The sequence below is a fragment of the Cygnus atratus genome, chromosome 3 (genome assembly GCF_013377495.2).
Source record: "Cygnus atratus isolate AKBS03 ecotype Queensland, Australia chromosome 3, CAtr_DNAZoo_HiC_assembly, whole genome shotgun sequence".
NCBI classification, from domain to species: domain Eukaryota; kingdom Metazoa; phylum Chordata; class Aves; order Anseriformes; family Anatidae; genus Cygnus; species Cygnus atratus.
The window spans coordinates 105,711,599-105,735,875 of NC_066364.1; the positions used below are offsets into that span (position 1 = coordinate 105,711,599).

Consider the following 24,277-nt stretch of genomic DNA (forward strand, 5'->3'; position numbering starts at 1 on the left):
GGCATCACATTAGCAAGTCTCCAGTCATCTGGGATGTCTCTGCATGACCATGACCACTGATAGATGTTGGAAAGTGGCCCAGCAATCACATCCACCACCTCCCTCAGCACCCTCAGTCTTGTCCTAGGAATACCTTTAAATAAATCCCCTTAATGCCTTATTTGCAATAGTCTCAACCACCTTGAGGACCAGCAAGTGATGGTAAGACCATGGAAGAGCCTAGGATTACACATCATCCTGGTGCGTTTGGCATCCACCACCAGGATGTAGAGGTCACAAAGAAGGAGCCGTGAGGCTCCTGGTTAAAGCTATGGGCTTATCAACAGCTAGAAAGAAAGTACTTGAAACTGAGAGGCCTGCCTGCAGAGCTGGAGAGGTGTCCTGAAGACTAAAAGGCAGAGGGCAGATCCAGCCTTGCACAAGTCCCTTTAGAGCCAAAGCCCAAAAACCAATGGCCATTTCCAGCAGTAAAATAACTCAACTAGTCAGTTTTATTCCATACCACAGATCTGTGACCCTAGCAATACCTAGTTATGCTTAGAGAGAGGATTCTTGTCCAGACTCTCTACGAGAAAAAGAAACGGTTTTGATCCATACCTGTAACAAATGAGCCTCAGTTATTCCCTGCTTTGAGCTAATTTCTGCAAGACTCTCAGTTCTCAAATACTTGTCAATACAAACATGCATCTTAATCATCATTATTTTTAATATGTAAGCCAATTATAGTTAGCTGTAAATGGAGAAGCATAACAATAAAATGTTTCCCATAATTAAAAGTGAAAAAAATCAAGAACTGCCTGCCAACACTAACTTTGCTGATTTGACAGCGTGCCTACTCTTCGCTTCCAAAATCTCTGTATTAGAATTTTAGTCCTTTTTCCTTTTTTTCCCTTTTCTCCCCTGCCCCCCCCCTTTTTTTTTGTTAACTTAAATATATATATAATATATATAAATAACAACTATATATATATATATGTTTATAGAGGATTTCTTGAGATAGAGTTTTCTGTGTAGAAACTTTTGTACATCTTTCCATTGATAACTTAAGTCTTTTCATTTTCCTTTCAACACCTCAGTCTTGTAACCAGGAAAAATGTTTCTACATTGGCAAAAGACCAAATGCGCATTCTAAATACTGTAAGTACTTAAAGTATAGCAGACCATCTTAAATTTAATGGTTGTTGGTTTATTAAGATTAAATACACATTTAAGAGAGAAAATCGTTTCTTCTCTGGCTATCTAAGCAAAGATCTATTTCACACACATTTCTGTTCCACACACAAAAGTGTAATTATCTCAAGATTCTTATTTTGCATTAATATAGCCCTATCAGCAAGCCAGAATGTTTAGTATGCACTGCTCCAGTGTAGGCATATTAATAAAAAATTGCCTGCCATTGCAAAGCATGTTAAATTCTAGAATTTCCATATGGTAAGATACCATGTCAAAGAGGTTTCAGGGCACTGTTTTTTATATTCCATGTCATCTAGCCAATCTTTGTGCATTTGGAGACCCATGCTAAAATGTCATTCACAGTAATTTGTGTAGATGTTTAAAATTTCTCACCACATTTTCAGTCAAGGTCCTTCTTGATTGTTTTAAGAAAAAAAAATGTGGAGATGACTGGCTAAAAAAGTACATTTCAAGTCTCAAGCTAAAAGTTGATTTTTAAAATAAAATTTACAGTTTACAGAGTCATAAACTCTTAAATATACTGGTACAGGTTGATTCAGTGGTTGTAATAGCTAGAATTATTTTGATTTTAAATGAGAGCTGAGATAGCGACACAGAAAATGAAGATAGTAAAAGACAAATTTGGTCTTTGTAAAAAAGCAATCTGATTAGAATTTTTTTATGGAAGAATTTAAGCATGATTTCTTTAGATCACATAGCCATAACTGCTAGAACCCTTATCCCTTAAAAAGTTTTCAGTATATGAAAGCAATTTCCTTGCAGTCAGAAAAAGCCACTCAAGTTCATATCAAAGCAAGACTGTTTATTTTAGACTAGTATTTTCATGTCAAGATAAATCTCATTAAAAAAAAAAAAGAGAAAAAGAAAAGAACTTAAAACAAAACAAAATTATCTGCCAAGTTATATAAACACACTTAGTGTTAGATTTATTTTGCTTTGACACTCATTAAAAATAGATGATTTTGATTGATACATTATAAAAAGAATTGCTTAATTACAGAGAATATGAATTAAAGCTAATAAGATTCAATTACAGAAAACATGTTTACAGCATTTACTTGAGCTTGCTACCAGACAAGCTGTTCTACTTAACTATTCTGAAAAATGTGAAATTAACGAAGTCATTTTTACAGAACCTGTCCTGTTATGATCTCAGTTTTTTGTGTTCCACTGCATTGAATGAACCAGAGTAGCGGTTTTGAGTACAAATAGATAAGAAAAATATATATTTTTAACGATACAAGATATCATATGATAGAAGCCTCTGGCCACCCCTGAAAAGAATAAGTGTTCTCTGAACCTGGCATATACAACCTGTCTCCCTCATGTTCAATGCTGCTGCAAAAACCTTTTATGAATCTGTTTTTATGGTCATCCTTTCCCTTAGTTGGATGCTCCTCTGGAGAACAGTCTTAGAAAAAATTTTCAGATCATTTAGGAAATATATAACGTTTGGTCTAAGTAACAGTAAAAACTCCTCGCAGGCATCAAATATCATATCTATTTTGAAGCCAGTTTGACTACATAGCAGAGTTTTGAAGTTCATTCTCTGAAATTTAACCTATGACAATGTTTGAGTGTTAATTGACTATACCAATACAGCCATTCATGGTCAGAGGTATAAATGACTATTTGGTGGTTACTGAATTAATTTGAAATTTAAATTTGTGTTGGCAGCAATTTCTTCAGAAAACATTTGGAAATACATGTGCATGTCACAATGAGTGGGGAATAATATGTAAATTAAGCTGCAGTCCATAACTTCTGAGAACCACACATATTGGGCAATGTCTGAATCAGAGAAATAAGAACAGATTTTGAGCAGAGTTAAGCTATGCCATCTGTCCTTTAAGATATTGTTCTAGCTGTTTTTCAGTTTCCAAGGAGACTGGTAAGATGGATGTGAAGATATACCCTCTAATTCTCTCCATCCTTCCTTCCCTCTCTCTATTTCCTCCTTCTTTCCTCACTTCCTTCCTTCCCTCCCTCTTTTCCCCCCTTTTTCTTTTTGTCAGCTCCTGCAGCTCCTCACAGCTATCTGCGACTGCTCCATTCCTCATACGGATCTCCTTTTTGAGCAGAGGGCTTGCCCAGCTCTCTTACTACTTCTGACCCATCCTCTGACTTCTAATACATACATTGAACTATTCAGAATTGACTTATTTTAAGCAAAAATTGTGATTAATTAGCATACAGAATCTGTGAGTATTCTGCACCTATTTGAAATGATTTGAAAAGATACAGGATATCAAACTATAGGAGTAAACAGGATGGGAGAAGGCAGTAAGGATAATTGTATTCAATTGTATATCAAAAAATGCAAAATCTTCTAACCAGAGATGAATAAAATCAGATTTCTGTCCTATGGGAAATGTCACAGTTTCATTTGTTTTTATCCCAAATTGCCATAATAATGTGTTTAAATTTCATATTAAATGAAAAATAATCTCAAATAAACCCCATTGATGACAGTATATTCACTAAGATATACCTTAAAGTAATATATTACTCAGATTAAGAAATACACATCAAAAAATCCTATTTAATTTCAAATTAGGCATTCAATAGTAGTCTATACAGAGTACTTATATAAATGGTAACGTAAAGAGAAAAACACCTATTTCTGCTAATCTGATCTAAAATTCCCAGTACTTCTGGTGTGTTTAGCTTTGCTTTGCTCTAAAAAAAAATCAGTGTAACTTGATCAATAAGACTTTTGATGTTTTATGAATTAAAAAGTGGCTAAACTGTTCCAAACATTATTGCCTTATCCATACTTCTAAATGTTTTTCTGGATTTTTGTCTTTAAAATCACAAAAGATTGTCAGTTGTATGAATTCAAAATATTGGATAAAAGCTTTTTTTGTTTGTTTGTTTTTCCTTGAACAGGTACTTTAATATTTGGGGTTGCTGAAGGTTAAATTCTACAACTACATGACTTGGGTATAGCACACAGTAAGGGTAATTTCCAAAGATGTGTTGGGCAACTGGAAAGATTGAAGCAAAGGGAAGAACCTTCCCTGTTTTAGGCATTATCTTCCAGATTTCATTGGTCAAATAATTATTGTTGAATAATTAATACTTGGAGTAAAACCAATGACAAAACAAGTGGGGACCTGAGGATTAATTGAGAAATCACTTCCAAGGAGCATTCAAGTCACTAAGACACTCAGAACATTAAAGAAACTAAATTTACTTTCAGCATGTGGAAGTATAATAAATGTATTTGTTTGGGCCTGCAAGATAGACTTCTTGAATAATAATACTTGCATCAACATCCTTTGAATTAAAATAAAATGGTGTTTTCCTGACTTTTAAAAGAGATCTCCTTGGATTTGCTACTATCTATTCATTTTGGGTGCCTTATTCAAGCCAGTTTTACTACATAGTGATGAAATTTTTTAAGTCAGTAAAAAAAACCACTGAAGTAGCCATAGTAGCATAATCAAGAAATATTTGAGGTGTATAGTCTACTTAGGGAGAACACAAAAAAACTACACTTACCAGAACTTCTTTGTCGGAGACTGGCTACACAGGGTTCTAGTGAAAAAGCCTTTTTTGATGAACCATACATGCTTCCTCTCATCTTGAAACAACTGTCCTCTTAATAGAAAATCAGTACTGAGCTTTGTAAAGCCAAGTCAGTGCCATGTGAGCAGCAGCTTTTATGGATTATCTCTGAACGTCTGTGAGGAGCATGTGTAGCTCACAGAGACACACAGTGTTGTATCCTATATGCAGGTAGCTTGCAGGACTTCAGGAAATTTTGGCACAATATAAAAGTAAGAGCAAAATTATTTCTAACAAGTTCACCATTTGGCTAATTAAAGATCTACGGAATTCCTCATATCTAATTATACAAAACCAAATTACAACAACAACATAAACGAACACTGTTCTTTTTAAACAATGCTTTAGAGCAAAAATTGTTCAGGTTAGGATAATCTCACTGTTAATGAGCAAGTTTCATAATCTCAGTAGGACCTTTAATACGGGCCTACCTTGTCGCCTGGTCCATAAAACTTAAGTCATCATTCCAATACTATAGTAGAAAACATAACACTCTTTTATATACAATTGTGACTTAATTTTCTAAAGAGTATAAACAGATTCATCCTCAGCTGAAGTCAACAAAATGTAGGTCAGCAACTTTGTAAAAAACAAGTGTAAGATTTAAGGCAGGTGAGGCTGACTACCACATAAGGTTTAATAGATTCCTTACGATATTCAGTTTAAAACTTAAAAAGCTTGACTTGTTTACAAAAGCAACTTAATATCTACTAAATAGTGTCTACAGAGAACATCAACTACTGTTTTGTGAGCAAAGCTAGTTATATTATTTTATCATAGATTGGCTTGAGTTGGAAGGGACCTTAAAGATCATCTAGCTCCAACCCCCCTGTCATAGGCAGGGATGCCACCCACTAGATCAGGTTGCTCAGGGCCTCATCCAGTCTGGCCTTGAATGCCTCTAATGGGGCATCCACAACTTCTCCAGGCAACCCATTCCAGTGCCTCACCACCCTCTGAATGAAGAATTTCCTCTTAACATTTAAGCTAAATCTCCACTCTTTTAATTTAAAATCATTCCCTTTTGTCCTAACATTATCTACCTGAGTAAAGAGTTCTTCTCCATCTTTTTTATAAGACCCCTTTAAGTACTGAAATGCTGCAATGAGGTCTCCCTGGAGCCTTCTCTTCTTCAGGCTGAATATCCTCAACTCTTTCAGCTTTTCTTCATAGAAGTGCTCCAGCCCTCTCATCAGATTTGTAGCCCTCCTCTGGACCTGCTCTAACAGGTCCACATCTTTCTTGTGCTGGGGACCCCAAACCTGGACACAGGACTTCAGAAGGAGCCTCAAGAGGGCAGAATAGAGGAGGACAATCATCTCCCTTGACCTGCTGGCCACTCTTTTGATGCAGTCCAGGATGAAGTTGGCATTTTAGGCTGCAAGCACACACTGCCAGCTCATGTTGAGCTTTTCATCCACTAGAACCACCAAGTCCTTCTCTGCAGGGCTGCTCTCAATGAGTTCTTCTCCCAGTCTGAACTGATGTCTGGGATTGGACCAATCCAGGTGCAGCTCCTTGCGCTTAGACTTGTTAAACCTCATTAGATTCACACAGGCCCACTTCTGCAGCCTGTCTTGGTCCTTTGAATGGCATCTCTTCCTTTATATATTTGAAATCTATAAACCTGATTTTTTGTTTTCTCCTCTAACTTGTATTTCTTTTTAGTCTGAAACTGCATTTCTTTAATACAAGAAAGATGGACAAAAGGACCACTGATTGTTTCAGCTCTTGAATGGTATAAAAGGAACAACATAGCTGTGATATGGTGAAACTTGTTAATATGCATTTACATGAAGTTCATATATTAAATGAAAGAAGCAAGGTTAAAATTTAATTAAGTCTTGTTTGTAGAATGAAGTGAATCTAATCATTGCTGTTTGTGCACTTTTTACTACAGCTTTTTTTTTTTTTTCACTTAATTAAATGCCAACACATAATGAATTGGTCATTATGAAGAGATAATTGACCACTATAGCAAGTTCACATTCCCTTAGGGAAGGGAGAGATACCATATTTTATGAAGGTTGATTGTCTCATGTTAATGGTCATCTCAATTTAACATTTGTGTAAATGGAATCTTCATTTTCCATTTGTGCAGCTTGCAGTTTCACAGTGATTTTGTATCTAAAATAAATTAAAAACCAACTTTCAGTCACACAGACATATATCAAGGGAAAACTATCAAACATCTCTAATTGGAAAACAGAAAAAGTCTTAGTTAAAATATATATATATATGCTTATCTGTTGAGGTAAAGGTCAATGAAGTTGTAGTAGAAACCAAAAAAAACACTGTAATATATTTATGACTTGGATCTTGGCTAGAATGAATTGGGAGTAACCCACTGATTCCAGCTGAAATCATCATTATTAAAAAAGGTACAAGTCTTGTCTTCCAGTGAAGTGTTTACATTTCCTGATAAAATTTATACTCTTCTCTCAGTCTGAACATTATAGTCATTTCAAAAAACACAGCAACCTTTTCTTCTCTAAACAAGGTTTTTTTTCCCGTTTTCTAAAGAAAAAAAAGCTTAGCTCCTTTTTTGTTGTTGTTGTTCTTTTTTTCCCCCTGCTATTTCTTACTGTTAATCTTACAGAAAAAGATGATCATTTTGACTTTGCTTTCAAGCAACATGAAGTCTTGCTCTTTTATTAACATTTGGCCTTTTCTGAATTAAGTGTATCCTCAGAGGTCAACAGAGGCCATTAATAAGTCCAAAGCCAGTCAGAGGTCTTGTCACACCTTCCTGTCTGCAGAATGTAAATTAATTTACAACATTTATTTCCTACCCTGAGGTTAAAATTGCTAAGGGACAAAAAAAGTAGAGACATAGATAATATCTTTGAGAGAGTAATTATTTTTTTTTTAATCTTTTCTCATATCTAGTTGCCATAAAAATAATTTGAAGTACCACATTTGGAAATAAGCATGAGAAAGCACACACACAAAATATAGGGAATATTGAGAATAAAAACATTTGATAAACTAATTACAAGTTTTGTAATGCTAGCATTTAGGATGTTCTCTGAGCTATTCTGGGCACTGTAAAAACACGATAGGAAGCAATTCCTACTGAAACAGATAGACAAATAATTGGAGAGGTTAGCAAGTGTTGAACAGTTATGCAGTTTGGGAAAGTTGAGTTTCATGAGTTTACTTTGATGCACTGAAGACTCGCATCAGGCAGGAATAGAAACCTTTGCAATTGGAAGAGTCTTGAGGTAGTAAAAATGCACGTATCTTCAGGGAACAAGGCATGTTAATGTTCAAGAAGGGGCCAGTTTGTAGTCAACCAGGGCATCCTTGTTGAATAATTAACTTCACTAATGAGATGAAAAACAAGCAGTTTCTATTTTTCATGCTAAAAATTAGGAGAAGAAGCTTTGCCATACTCTTTTTTTTTTTTTGCTAACAGAGACACAAGGATTACACTGACTTTAGCAATTGTGTTTTCCTACACACTACTCACAATTTCTGAAAGTTTTTGAAATCAGACATGAACAGTTTTTGTCAATAAATAATTCCAATAGTTTAATAATTTCATAGTTGATATAAATTTTCCTGATAGTCTGAAGACTATGCTCAGTCTATGTATCTATGGCAGGGTGACAGATGGATAGTTATACATTTATATGAAAACAGAACATAGACAGCTTCTCCTCTTCTTTTTATTACTATGATTCAATACTATGTCTGTCCTAGTTTTATAATTTTTTTATTTTTAATATTTCTTCTCCACTCTTATATCCCAGAGTTATGTATTGTAGGTCTTGACTAGTGCCTGATCATAATCAATTCTATGCTTCAGAATTGCTTCTGTCACATAAAATTTTGCTTTCATCATCAAAGTGCAATTGTTTTATGAAGTGTGCTTTTTTAAAAGTTACTTCTGGAATTACTTCGTATATGTGTGATGCAAACTCATGAGTTTTCTTCAAAAGTTAAAAATCTGGAGAAATACCAGATTTTAAGTTATCAGAAAAGCCTGCATGAGAACCAGAAGAGGATTAAAGGTGTTGACTTTCTGGACATACATTAAATCCTCATAATGAGAGGGAAAACCTACACATGGGAAACAGAACTTCTAGCCTTGGAAAATGTAGCTGACAACAACACAGCTCAATTCTTTTACATTTTTTACAAACCATGATACATATAGGATATATAGGTATATTCCACCTGCTCCTTGAGATGAAAACAAATTACCTTGTCCAAAATGGGAGGAAATTATCTGCATCAGTGATTTCTTGTAACCAAATTAGTTATGCTTTGTCCAGAAAAGTGTTGTGGTTTTTTTTTTTTTTAGTCTGGGCCTGTTGTTTCTGGGAACTGTGCCAGCATCCCTATATAATATTTTCCTTATCATCCTGATAGGCTTGGTAGTTTCTGATCTTTTTCACAATGTAGGTATACTAAAACAATTCTGTAAGTAGAGCCAAATGGTCCTTTGCTTAAATCTTTAGAAGGTGTTTAGGCATGAAACTCTGTTTTGAAATACCAACGAGGAAAACAACCTTAATCACTTTATACCATGGTTCTTAAACTTACCTTTCGATCCAGATGTCTGTTTCAGTTCTTACATTAGAGATCACTAATTATATGAGACAAGGGGCTGTATTATATTTTTGTATAAAGACACTTTTGTATACAGTCACCTTATTGTATAAAGAGGATAAAAAAAAGATAAATATTCTTCCTAAGATATCCTTAAATCATGGAAGAAACTGATTTAAAACAAACATGCAAAACTCTTCCAGCAAATAGAATATTCCCCAAAAGTCCACTATTTCTTTTCTGCCCATGACATCAACGGATAAGATAATTCTGAAAAGCCCTTATGAGGGAAGACTAGTAACATTTTCAGTGGAAATAGTTTTTATACCTCTCTGAAAATTCAGGAAAAAATGGAATAGAAAGAGAGAACACATTCCTTTATAAATAGTTTCAGTATTAAATCAGTCTTTCAGGATTTTGTATTCTCTTTAATAGCTCTCTTAATACTGAATTATAAGGCTATAATATGTATCAAGTCATTGGACTCATAGCATTAAAGAAAAAGCATACCATCTTGTCATGTAAAAGAACAGACTGTTCAAATTTTCTGTTAAAGTAAGAACATACTGCATTTAATATTCTCTTATTCTCTTTTACTGAACTCAGAGTAACCAAAGCACAGTTAATGTCCAAAAAACAGACTTGTGTCCATACTACTATGCAAAAGAACATACATGTGTGTCTTTTGTGGCAAGATTTCCTATTTTTCAGCACAAGTACTTTAACTTCTGTTTACTGTTTTCACATTGTATTGCTTTTGTTCTCCTTTGCTGAGCTATTTGGAAACAAGTAGCTTTTGACAGGTAATGACAATATCCTAAATTTGGGTGCACATGCAAGTACAATCACAATCAACATTACTTTACATGGTTATGACTCCTAGTACTTGACGTTCTTCAGTGACCAACTTTCATCACAAGTTCCATATAGAGCAATGTTTATGATTACAAGCTATAATGCCATATATATTTCCTTAGACAACACATAAACACGGAAGAAATGTGGGAAACTAATCTAAGGAAATATTTCGCATTTAGGAGATGACAACAGTTTTCAACAGTTCATTTCTCTAATCTGTTTTGGATGAAGATAGGCCTGCAGCAGAGGCCCAGGGCAACCCAGCACCATTCACATCCTTGGTTACCTGCTGATGTCCTTCTCTTGGCAGGCAGAGAGACTTAGCAGCCCTCTCCAGTGCAAAGCCTTTCATGGGACCCATGTTCAAAGCAAGTCTACACCACAGTAAAGCTCAAAATTCACCAACTCACCACTCTTGCCAATGGGAATTTTGATTCTCCTGATACTGTATAAATACCTCAATTGTCTTTACAAATAGTAAATGTGAAACTCTCATGTACAAAGAAAAAAAGCTGGAAACCCCTACACAAGACCTTAGAAGACACAGGATTAAAAAGAAGAAACCAGAAATAAGTTGGAAATCTCATTGACTTTTAAATATTTAGCACAGAAACAGGTTTTTTGAACTAAATTAGTAAGAAATACTCTTTTCACCCAATTCCATGGAAAATCATGAACAGTTAGAAAGACCGAAAGACCATATGTACCACTCTGATGCTCATAAGTAAGTACCCATAAACCCAAGAGGCAGATGTATTCTCCTGCTAGTTAGCAATGCATTGAAGTTGTTATCCTACTTCTGAACAAAATAAAAAATGATAACCTTTATGCCTAAAACAAGAACGCTGGTACAGACTTTAAAGATCTCACATTGGAGCCTAGTACTGTACTGCATCAGGTTACTTAAACTTTCTAGAGCAGGAAATTTCACATCTGTTCCTCTTCTATGCATTTATTTTTGGCTAGCTTGAGTACTCTTGCATGTCTGATCTGCCCTGACTTCCATTTTAGGACTGAATTCCTTTTTAGGACTTCAGCACCACCAAACTTTAAAGAACACTTTGCATCTTTTCATCTTTTCTGATCTATGCCTCATTAGCTACAAATCTAAATCACAGCTACATTGTAAGTGAAATTTTTTTTATTTTTTTTTTTCCCTGAAATGTAAATTTTACATAGGAAATATAATTGATTATCATTTCTGAGGTTAGGGATGAATTTTTCAGATAGATCTGAAGCCTCTGAGATAAATTTGCAAATTCCCACTTTGAAATTATAACTTTAATACTGGCTTCACATGATTTTCATCTGTAAGAGAAGCATTAATATTTTTTTCCAGTAAGGTATCAGTGTTTAACAAAACCAGTTTAGAAGTCTAATGTCAACAGAATCAAGTAGTCTAGTTACTTTAACTACCAATAGTTATGGCCATCTGGGTTGGGTAATTAGTACTGCAAAAACAATGCTTCAATGTGGAGGTTTTGTGTACTACATACACATGTAGGCTTACCTGAAAATAAATAAATAAATAAATTTTAAAAAATGTCAGGGATAAAATTAGGGAAATTTGAGAAGAAATGGTGGCCAAATTAATATTTTAGAATGCATCATGAGAGCTTGCCCAGTATTGGGAAGGCCTAAACTGTGAAGTTATTTAACTGTAAAATCTAGACAACATACAACTCAGACAATGAACACTTCCCCTTTAATACATCATCTGGTAAACAGCTGTACTGAAAGGTTCATATCTCCTATGTTGTTTGAGGTCTGCTCTTGCAAAAGACAGTCTGAAAAATACAGTATGTTGTCTTAAATGATTTTTATTCCCTCTTTCCCTGGAGACAGGTCATGAGAGATTTATAAAAGGCTATGAAAAAATGATGCTGAACTGACAATAACTGTCATGAAAGGGAGTGCCTTCAAAGTCCAGTAAATGAGACAAATATTAAGTCTAATGTACAGGCTTTTCTTCAGAGCACATCTTTAGCATTAGTCAAAACAAAAAAAAAAAATCCAAGTAATTCATTAATTTCACACAAATAAATGAAGCAAATTTTAAAAAGCATATTTACTATCTAATAGTGTATTTAGAGACTAAATGTTATCAAATATTAAGAATACCACATTTTATAGAAACTGACTCATTTCTGCAAAAACCATCTTTATTGTAGGATTACAAATCTGAAGAAAGAATACTTGACTCTACTGTCCTTCCAGTTGAATAGGGACTAGATCATGTCATCTTAGAGAATCTTAATTTGTTCCACCCTTTCCTTATTACTTGGAGTGACATATGGAATTTCAGCTTCCTCTCTGGTGCTGCACTTTTCCACATACTTGTGTGCAAGAGGTAGTCATGGTGATTTCTTTCACTCCTCTATAGCTAAGTCCTAGTCTGGGATACTTACGTATCCCACATATAGATCACAAAATGCTTCTTTATGTGGTTGCGGTAAATTACACTTCCACCGTTCTACTTTTATATGATTGCAACAATAGCTAACAGTGCTGTTTTGGATACAGTTTGGGTAAGGTTTTAAGAAACAGCAATCCAAACCTTGAGGTTTGGTCACATAGCCCTGATTCCAAGTGACAACTGAATGGCAGTCTGAGAGACAAAATTTTAGCTACAGCTTATTTAGACCTGGATCTCTGTGTTAATTTTAATACATGTTGTTAAAATGTGGGACCATATCTGAGATCGGATTCATTTCAAACCTTCTAGCTACCATGGAAGTTTTAAGCAAGGAAGTAAGAAGACCAAATTGTGCTGTCAGTTACATTCAGTAAATGTGCGGACATTCAAGATGTAAAGGATTTGGATTTGAATATGGTTTTATCACTTACAGCTTCTCAAAAACTACCTCATCTTTTTAGAGAACAGATGCTCAGCGCTGCTGATACATGGCTGAAACATATGGCTGTGGATCTTCAAGTTAGGAAAGATATAAATAAAATACACATGACTTGAAATAATATCATACAACACTACAGATATATCCGTCTTACCAAAAGCCCAAATTAAGATGGCTAAATATTCATTAAGAAAATGAGAATATTACAATATTGTTGTGAAACAGGGAAAGAAAGGAGATAGTTCAGTATTAGGTGGAATTTCATATAAACCTTGTCTGCCTGCAACTGTTTGATTTTTAAAAGGCCTCAAAAAATGTAAAATCTTGGATAGCAGTACATGTTTCTTAAGAACTGTCAGCAGGAACACACACAAAAAAAAAAAAAAAAAAAGGTCTGTCCTATAAAAGTGTTTGTGAATTGCTTCATCAAAATAGTAATTTAGCCCATAAACAAGAAGTGAAAAATTATCTTTTTAGATCCCAATGTATACTAAAAAATAAAGTAAAAGCTATGATTTCTTTACTAAGGTAGATGTTAATGCAAACAGGCTCTTAGACAGTCGAATAATGTACTCGTATGTCATGGTCAATTCAAATTCTTTTTATTAGAAGTAGCTGTGCAGCTGGCTATATCATCTGTTGATTAAGCTAACAGGGAAACTCTGCAAGTTTCCTTCAGCATCTTAGCATACAAAATAAAAAATCTATGCCGCTACATTTTTTTTTTTCAAATCATAGAATCATATTATGGGGTTGAGGTTTTTAGTTTTTTGTTTGTTTGTTTGTTTGTTTAAAAAAAAAAGGAATCGATGAAGATATCTGCCAAGAAATCAGCATAACTATGTTCCATACAGTTAAGAACTAACATATACCTTTCCTTGAAAGAATCTGTAATGACCTCAATGTATTTTTTGCACTACAAAAAAAAAAAATAGCATTGTATTACTTTCTATTTTTGTAGTTAGATATCAGTAAAACATACAATTAATTATTTCAGGGCATAAAGATCTTGAAAAACTGACTGCTGTTTTCTTTTTGTCCTTGTATGCTTCAGTTCAATTTGATTTGGAGGAAGGGAGGAAGTCTCTGCTCTGATTTTCAGTGCAACCAAGATGGGAAATAAAGAGCATACTGTTCTCGGAAAACAAGCTCAATGTAACTGCATCAGCAACTATAAGCAATCAGAAGGCAACAGAATATTGGTTATAGTTAGGTGGAAATTCTTGCTTGCCATAAAATGAGAGGCAGTGTCACATCAATCTACTGCTTTTGTTATTGTGTTATACCAACAAAAACTCACTTTAATGATATCCTAAATACACCACAGCACACGCATTTATTGCTAAGAAAGAATATTTATTACTCCACAAATATGACTGCTGTCTCATATGTCTCACATTTACAGACAGGAGTCAAATGGTCCACATACTTTTTTCACTGTAGAAAGGAAGCCATACATCTTTCCATATTCATGAAAAGATAGATTAGAAATTTATAACATTTATATTCTCTCAGCTATTATGAACAGTAATGAAATATAACTAAATTTATACTAATACAATTAAGAATAACAATATTTACTAAAAATATAAATAATACAACAAAGCAGTACAGCAAAAGTATCATCTTATAACAAAAATAAATAAACATCTTTCGAGGGGAAGGAAAGGATACAAGATTAGAAAGCCACATTCCTTCCCTTGAAGGCTAACTTAATCAAACAGTTTATCTTTTTCTTCCATCTTTGATTTTCCCTTGATTGTCCTTTGAATGTGAATCAGTGTTAAACAGAATATAACTCTCCATTTCCTACCGCATATTGAGTTTCATGATCTAAAAAAAACCATGAAGATTCATGAGTTAGTTTTACATACTCTAAATGACTTCTCAGGACTCCTTCTGTTACCTAGCCATAATGGATACTTAGGTGACTTGTTCTAGGCCACAGCTTGCTTGACTTAATTTTAAATTTCAATCCATTAATCAGAGTCTTCAAGAAAGTACTGTCAATATTCTGTTAAAAAATGTCTAGCATATGTAATATTGTACTGCATTTCCTAGTATACTAGCAGCTTTCTTTGCCCAGGGTACATTTTACAAATGTAGAAGCCAATTCTAAAATGCAATGTGATGAGGTAAGTCCCTGTGGCAGATATGATAGTCAAAATTAACCATGTGGTGCTTGTGAAGATACATGCTCAAGAACACTGCAGATTGCATCCAGATTTATATCCTTTTTTGATTAGGATTCAATGAATCTCACATCAACACTATTTCGGTAATGGCCAACATTAACAGAATGGGTCACAGGAAATTCTTAAATCCCAGTTTCCAAGAGATGAAAAAAGGTTTTGAAAACCAGAATTCCCTGTGGAGTGGAAATTATATTTTGATCAGAAAGACATAGAGCAAATTTAAAGATTTTAAATTTTGTTGCTCTGTTTTGGGCCTACAATATGCTGATTCTACATTACTTTACTAAGTACATTACTCATTAAAGAACCAGCAGAACTATTTCAGCTGGTCTCCTTGGCCTACTTCTCATGAAGTCCAAAGACATGTCAGCACTTAAAGAACCTACCTAATCTAAAGCTCACTGGAGCAAGATGGTACAGTTTTCAGGGTCCTCTCTAACATACCTGAAGCATTCATCTTTGTTCAAATCTTCATGAACCAGAGCAAGCTAAGCAGAAAAAAAATATGAAAGTATACAGAAGCCAAAGATGTGTATTTATTCTTGTCTACATGAACTTCTGCGATGAGAGTGCTTGTGTGAAGTTCTTACCTTCACTATAAATGATACATTTAAATAAATAACAAAAAATGTTCTTATAATTCAATATACAGTAGAAGTTGAGACAGATCAACCTTAGTCTAAGTGTTATCGATATGGAATAGAAATGCAAGCAGGGGAAAATAAGATCAGATCCTTAGACATTGTATGTTGGTGAAGCTGCAGTTATTATCCTACAAGTAACATAGGTTTTTGAAAATTCAACCCAAAACACTGACATAAAAATCTGTCTGTAGAAGTTTTTTCAACAACAATTGAAGATGATCCTATGTTTAAACGGCTATTATTTTTTATTCCTTTTTGCATCACAGTATATAAGCATCCATTACCAGTAAAAACAAAAAATAAACCCTACTGTTTTCATTGGCTTTTCTAATTTTTTAATACAATCACTTTTCAGAGCAATTCATAAACTCACTATGTCAAACTTCTCACTTCAGATCAAAGTCAAAACACAACAGCTACAAAAAGTTTCATAAAATAATCGTGTCTGAAACAACTTTAAAAGTCAGCTCCCTTCTGACTCAACTGCACTGTTCAGATGTAATTTTAAGTTTACATGAGAAAGAGGAGACAAATTTTGTCTCTCCTGTGAGGTGATGGATTACTTTCTAAGCCATGCTCAGAAACATACTTGAAGAAAACATTAATTTACAGAGAAATCTAAATCTGATTTTTTTATTCTCATCTTTTTTTCTTCTTCAGCCATGGGAGTGCTTGTGTAGGTTTCTTAAGGTCCATTAGTAAGTCATATTAAAAAAAAAAATAAATGCATCAATAGCACAGAGTTCTTAAAGTGCAATGAAAAAGCCCTGCAACTTAGTGCTACCTGTAAGAGGTATCTACCAGTATCCCACTACATTCCTGTCACAAGACTCCTGTCAGCATGTGCAAACTGAAAGACTCGCTTATTGTAAAACTTTGGAGTAAAATTGGTATGCAGCTTATCAGTCATGGGGTGAAATCATTATTTTTGAAAAGAATGACATCCTTATTACAGGGATGGAGACAAAAGGGTGAGAACTCATGTACACACTTCAGTGTGTAATATTTTACTGGGGCATTTAAACTTTTGCATACTATTTAATTGTATTTTATTTACAGTGATAGTATTGCACGATTCCTGGGTATAGCTTGTAACTGCAGTGAGAGGGATTTTTCTACTACTCATTTATATGGAAAAAAATGCTGCTGTTAAAAAATTAGGTTAGGAATATTTTATGAGAGTAAGGAACTGCTGATTTAAAAAAAAAAAAAAAATTGTGTCTTCTCTCTCTGGCTTGCGGTATTGTACATTTACCTATATACTCATCAGACAGAACTGAATTGCCAATAGCAACAGATTTTCTGCTGCTGATGGGTGGCCTATATATTGTGAAGATGAAGGAAGCTCAGGATCTGACTGCAGTAGGATCACCAAAGTGGGTGGCACGGGCCAAATAGGAAAAAAAAAAAAAAAAAAAAAAAAAGTCCCTTGCACTTGCCACAATTGGGAACTACTGGGAACTACCTTTTATGTATGTGGCTGGGGGCAGCATTTGGCAAAATAACCTTGGATCCAAGATAAAATGTCATATACATTCCATATGTTGAAGATATTAATCAGGGGAATGTTTCATCTCTGAGGGAGAGAGATCTGGTATCAATGTTTTAGCAGATTGCCAGGACAAACTCCTCTCTTAATCAACAGGTGTTTTGGAACATGAGGGTCTATATATAGCTGAATATTTGCATAAAATGAGGAATTATCGCCATCATTTAGACTAAACACAGCAATATGAGTGTTAGACCTTTTCAAAGTTTTCTTCACCAGCTTTTCCCTTCCCCTCTAGCAGCAATGTCAATAATGAAGATGAGTTTTAAGTATAGCAATGAACTCTATTACCAATTATGAATTTTATAGAAGTTATACTGAAATCATACTGCATTCTCAAATATAGTAATGCTTTGGAGCAAAATGTTGAAGCCTGTTGTTATTACTTACTACATATGAAAACAGAAGTAATGCTAGTTTAGTTTAACAGCTTCCATAAGAACATACTCACTTTTGATATTTTAGTTTAAATTTGCTTTTTAGAAAATTAGTAAGAAAATCTCCTACTATTTAGGGAACAGGAAAATAAGTTGAAACTCTGATGAGACCACAGCACATTCTGACATCTAGTATCACTTCACAAGACAAAACAAAATAAAAAACCCCACACCTTGCAAAGAGATATTTTATGAAGTTCTTAGTCTTTATTTACAAAATATGAATATCAAGCATGCTGCCTGCTGAGTAGCTTTTAACTCTTTAAGTAAGCATCACGATGCAAACATTTGAAAAGCTATTTCATTTTAGGGAGAAGGACAGCAAGAAAAAGGGTCAGATCCACGTAAATCTTATCAGCACGTATTTTAGCAAAAGGAGGAGAGTATGTAAATATACATACAGCAAAGGATTTTCCTAGCACAAAGACACATCTTCAAAGAAATTTAAACATTAATTTTTGAAGGAATAGATTTTTCTGTGATCTATTTGCTTAAATCTTTGCTAGTAAAGTAGAAGAAAAAATCTTCCCTCATTTCATTGAATTCCTCCCCAGACATCCCTTTTCTGGCCATTTCGATCTTTCTGTTCCAAGATAACTTCAAATGGGAGACAGGAACAGAAGGAAAGTCTGTTTAATTATCACTCTACACACGTTGCCGTCTTTACCCACACAGAGGAATGTAGGAAGAGGCTCTCACATCCTCCAACACCCGCTCTCAGTTGGCTCAGTCATTTGTGAAATGTTTGCCAGTCTCTCTACTAGCTACTCTGAACAAACATAGCAGCACGCTGGGCGAGCATTCAATATGAATGGGGCAAAAGAACATGTAGAATAATTTCCAGCACTTTCCTCAGGAAAGCATATTATTTTAGCTGTTTTCATTTGAAAACAGCAAGAGATCCTTCCTCCCAAAAAATATTCCTGTTGCATGAATTTCATTAGCATAGCTAGATAGCTCCGACTGGATACCAAATGGTATGATTTACATTCCCGTATATACTTTCTGCCATATGTCCAGGAGTTGGATGTATCCTCTATATATTATAGTCCTGGCTGATTCATCTACAGCCAAGCATTCAGAAATGCATGCTTATGGCAAAGAGTAAGGGTTTCCATGTCAGTCAGTTTTATTTGTAAAGATGAAGAAAATGACTGGCTTAAAAATGTCAGAATCAACTGAAGTTCCCCTTTGATTTCTCATTTATACAGGATAATAAAAATACATCACATATTACAGAGAAATAAGTGATAACTCCACCAAAATTGTGGTTTTTCTCTGTAGAAATAAAAACAAAGCTGTAACTATTTTCCATACATTTAATATTTAAATTGATTTTGTTAAAAAAAAATCATAAAAAAGAATATACAGTATTTATCCCTCTGCAACATATTGATTTTGATGACTTCCCATCATAAAAATATTTCCATAGGCTACAAATACCTGAAATCTTTCTTTGAGAAAGTACAGACTTGCAAAACATATCCTAAATTGACCAGTGGCATAGACCATAAAGTAAAATAATGCTTAGACTGCCTACTGTGTTCAGCATCTGGTAAGTTAACATGTTTAGTGCTTTAGCTTTGACAGCACCAAAGAAGGTATTTCTGAGAAAAGAGAGATACAAAAGATGAATCGTAAGTTTTTGCAAATCGATATCATATTAAAAGTGAGATTTAAGAACTATCGAAAGAAGCAGCTTTGTGTTCAGTATCTAACATTACCAGAAAAGTGAAATTCCCATGAAGCAGTGCTCTATCACCATGGCAACTTTGCAAGGTAACACAAAAGAGTTCATCTTTATGCAATGCAGTTTTATAAAATCTATCATCCCAAATGTGACAGTATGTGCTATCTTTTGGGTCTGCTGTGACACCACAATGCATAGGAGTTATTAAATATAACCAATGCCTCATTTATTACCAGTCAAAGAAGTTACCTTTTAAATGCAAATGTTTAAAATTAAAATGAAGGGTTTAATCAGTAAAACTTCCCAACCTTAAATTACCATAGGGAAAGCAACAATATCAGCTTTCCCCACATTGTATTTTAAATGCATTTTTAATATATTAATCTTAAGATCAGTGCTAATTTTTGACAACTATGACATGACCTTTAGAAGTAAAACTAATAAAAGCAGTATGACCATTGCCTTTTGAAATAAACCCCTATAATCTGAAAGCATAAAAGCTATACTAATAATTGATTACAAACGGAATTACAGTGCAACCTAGAGAGCATGTCTTTAATAATTCTCAAGACTCCCTTTTTTCCACATAAATGTAATTTATTAAACTTAAAACATGTTTGAGAGCAAGGTTACCAGGCAAACTGCCTCAAGTGCTCCAGATTAATTTCATTCATGTTATTTTCTACCGAATGTCTAATTGTGAATGACTCTTCCTATTGATCTCTTGCTTGCATCAATAACTTTTTTTCCATCTCTATGAACCACACATGGAGAAAAAAAAAAAAAAAAAAAAACCTGTAATAGATTTTTTGTACAGAGGCTGATGTCTCTTTTTTTTTTCCTCAAATGTCATTTCTTATTTTGAAAAAGCATACAAAACAAAATGTCCAGGAATGAAATGAAACTATGCAAATTCCAACAAATCACAAACTTTCAAAATACTATGTTGAGGTTCTTATTTTCCTAATACCTTTTTTTTTTTTTTCCTCCTTTCAATTTGTTTAAGTCTAGACAAAGGTATTTTAAATGATTTAAATGACCTTTAGGATTTCAGAACATGCACAATACTGGCTTAGTGAATGTAAGCAAAGTCCACAAGTAACTTCATGAAACTGCACCATAAAAAGAACATTTTTATATATATTTTTTTTCTCCTCATATCGGGGTATAAGTGTAACTCAGGCATGGATTCAATAATAGAATTATACAACCTGATGTGGCTTGATTTCAAAGTTTTTTTCCTAGGTCAGTATGACTATTAGGCATGTATCTTGAGCAAATGTCTTTGTAATGTCAGCAATAGAATTTACATTCTTCAGAAATAACCTGTTCAAATAGAACTGAAGTTTTGATAATAAGTAGACTATGAAAGGTACAGGTGTACTTTCATAATAAATATAGCATATGATCTTAATAAGGACAGAAAGTCAAAATTATCTGCAGATCCATCTCCTCATCTAAGCACTTTTGAATTCCAAGTGACTTCATTAGTGTCCTGGTTTCAGGTAGGACAGAGTTAATTTTCCTCCTAGTAGCTGGCAGGGTGTTATGTTTTGGATTAGGATGAGAAGAGCGCTGATAACATGCTGATGTTTTAATTGTTGTAGAGCAATGCTTACACCAAGCCAAGGACTTTTCAGCTTCTCGCTCTGTCCTGCTAGCGAGCAGGCTGGGGGTGCAGCAGGAGCTGGGAGGGGACAGACCCAGGACAGCTGACCCAAACTGGCCAAAGGGGTATTCCATACCATCTGACGTCATGCTGAACAATATATAGGGGTGGCTAGCCGGGGTGGGGGGGCCGGCTGCTCGGGGATAGGCTGGGCATCGGTCAACGGGTGGTGAGCAATTGCATTGTGCATCACTTATTTTGTACACATTATTACTATTATTATTATTATTATTATTATTATTGTTATTATTTTTCCTGTCTTAATAAACTGTCGTTATCTCAACTCACAGGCTTCACTTTCCCGTTTCTCTCCCCCATCCCGGAGAGGGAGGGGGGAGGGTGAGCGAACGGCTGTGTGGTGTTTGGCTGCCAGCCGTGCTAAACCACAACAATTAGGCAGAAAACAAACGAACAAACAAACACACAACAACAAACCCAACAACCAGAGAGAAATGCGTTGTAAGCAAAAGATAGCAATTTTTCAGCTTTGCTGTACCCTTTCAAAGGATTTTGATGACCAAAAAAATAATAATAAAAAATAATAACAATTTAAAAAAAGTACTGTTGTAGCCAGTCTCCTGACACTTATTCCAGAAGACATATAGGCTTCCTGGCACCACTTTACATTACAGTACAACAGAGAAAGGCCTCTCTGAAGAAGCACTTCTTCACATGAATCCCTGGATGCAGTAATGGGACATTCATCTTCACATAATTTGTCATAAGTACCTTTGAGGTGACTCTAAATTCAACTAGCGTTGAATTATCTCTTGATAGAGTTCATGAAACAGTACAATGTTCCATAAAATATACCTGTTAGCTGTCTTGCTCTTAGATTCACCCCTGCTTGCCTTCTAATTGTTCACATAAACACGGGGTTTTGTAAATATGTAGCTAAGATCTCAGTGTTAAAAGTCTCAATCAGCATTGAAAAAAAAAATCACACACAAATTAAAGAACAATACAAAAAGTCTGTAAACTACAACTGTAGCTTTCCCTCCTTTCATAGAAAATATCTTGAAAGCCTTATTACTGCTCACATGTGCCTAATGCCACTGCTAACATTTCATGTTGAAGCAGATGTGAATTGTGAACCAAGATCCACCCACATTTATCAAAATTTTGCTGTTCCTTCTCCATAGAAAATCTAAATGGGAAAGATGAAAACATCAAATATAGTAACTTGGCTTTGGGTTGCAAGACCTAAAACTCATTTCATTATTCCCATATTATAATATTAAACTGCTCAGACATCTTATAAATAACATATTTCTTCTTCTTGAAATCATCTCTTTAAAGAATAATTTTTTTTTTTTTTTTTAAAGAATACAAGTTATTCGGATGAAAAGTCATAGTTAAAGCTTTTTAGTTTATAGCAACCAAAACTGGAACATTGAAAACTTGCTTAGCACACCTATGTTTTTCCTTGCATCATACACCAGAGCCCTTCTTGGTTGACTGCAACTGCTTTCAGGAAAAGAATAATAGATAACCAGAACCAAGAGTCAGCTAACTCTGAGCAACTTCATCTTAACAAGAACATATTCCCAGCTCTAAAAGCAATTTCATCTCTGTATTGTCAATATTAAAGCCGTATTTTAAGTAATATAATATTGTATCTTTATCTGCATTCTGATTTGAATAGAGTAATTAACAATAACTTCTTAGTGTCTTTGATTAAGAAATAATTTATATAACTTGCTGAACTTAATAATTCCACAAAATCATCTACTTTCTCTAATGTAAATTTGTGACCTACTGTGTTTTTGTCACTAGGGCAGTTTGTGTATGCTTTTGCAAATACTGTAACTGCTAAACAGCAATTTTCTTGTTATATACTTCACATATGAAAAAATAAAGAGAAAATTTATAATATACGTGGTTTTTAAATCCATATAATCCATAACATTAAAAATAATAACAGTGAACAACAAACCTCATTTTAATTAATAGGAGTTTTGCCATGGACTTTAGTAAGGCTAGGATATTGCTTTAGAGTATTTAACCAATAAATAAGATTACAGAAAGATTATTCATTTAAAGTAGAGTTAAGACTACTCCATAAAGCTCAGAAATAAAATTTCAGTATATTTAATGTTCTGATATATCTGTTGTGTACATTTTGAAGTGTTCAGGATGCAAATATACCGAGGTCGTAGTCTGAGACTTTCTTTTCTGTAAATAAAGGTTGCTATGTGTCACTTATAAAAAAAGTAATCTGACTGTAAATATAAATTTATTCATTTCAAAAAGGAACTTATTTCCTGAAATAATTCCACTAAAAAGGCATTTATGTAAACAAAAAATTAGTGACTGAGTTTTATACTATTCAATTTCCACTTCATTACATAGATAATGATAAATCAATTTATAACAAACATTTAAAAACTACACATTTTTCTAGATTACCCCACAGCTTAATGTATTCTTTCATGACATAACGTACCAGAGCCCAAAGTCTTACAGTCTTAGCCCTAAGCTAAAACTATTCCTTTAGCAGCTATTGGCTATTTCAAGGCTTATATTGAAGGACATATATTTTCATATCTCAGCAGTGGAGAAGAGCAATGCATGATAAAACAAGGTCATGGCAAAGCAATACTGCAAATGAAAAAAAATATATATATATATATTAAATCAATGCTAATATTATCTATATTGATGACCCTTTTCATTACCATCACTCTGAACACAAAACAGATTTCTACCATATGAGCTTGCCAATAATATTTGTGGACTGGAAGAAGGAGAGCAGGTGCTTTTTTTTTCTTACTTTTTTACAAGTAATTCAGTGTTAAACACAGCACTCACAGTTTACCACATGAGCAGATTAGTAGCTGACATAATATCTGGTTTCATGGCACAAGATTGGCTTTTATACAATTATATCCAATCCTTTTATAATAAACAATACCACAGCCATCCCTGATCTCCTCCCTTATAAATTTAGAGCAAACAGTTGTTATTCCCAAGAGATGGCATACAAAAAAAAAATCCTGGTGCAAGGGTACTGAGTTTCATGTATTGGCGTCCCAGCAGCAGCTCTACCAAAACTTCAT

The 24,277-nt window shown here is 34.2% G+C and overlaps 1 protein-coding gene across 22 annotated transcripts in view; it reads right to left on the bottom strand.

Annotated features, from left to right (window-relative positions):
• Positions 1 to 24,277, bottom strand: part of NRXN1 (neurexin 1) — a 731,365-nt gene that overhangs the window by 611,139 nt on the left and 95,949 nt on the right. Inside the window, exon 4 of one of the 22 annotated variants that reach the window (XM_050709929.1) lies at positions 16,388 to 16,417. The exons of the other annotated variants lie outside the window; for them this stretch is intronic. Within the exon in view, the coding sequence (XP_050565886.1) occupies positions 16,388 to 16,417 (30 nt within the window). The remainder of the gene's footprint in view (positions 1 to 16,387; positions 16,418 to 24,277) is intronic. 22 annotated transcript variants of the gene reach the window in all.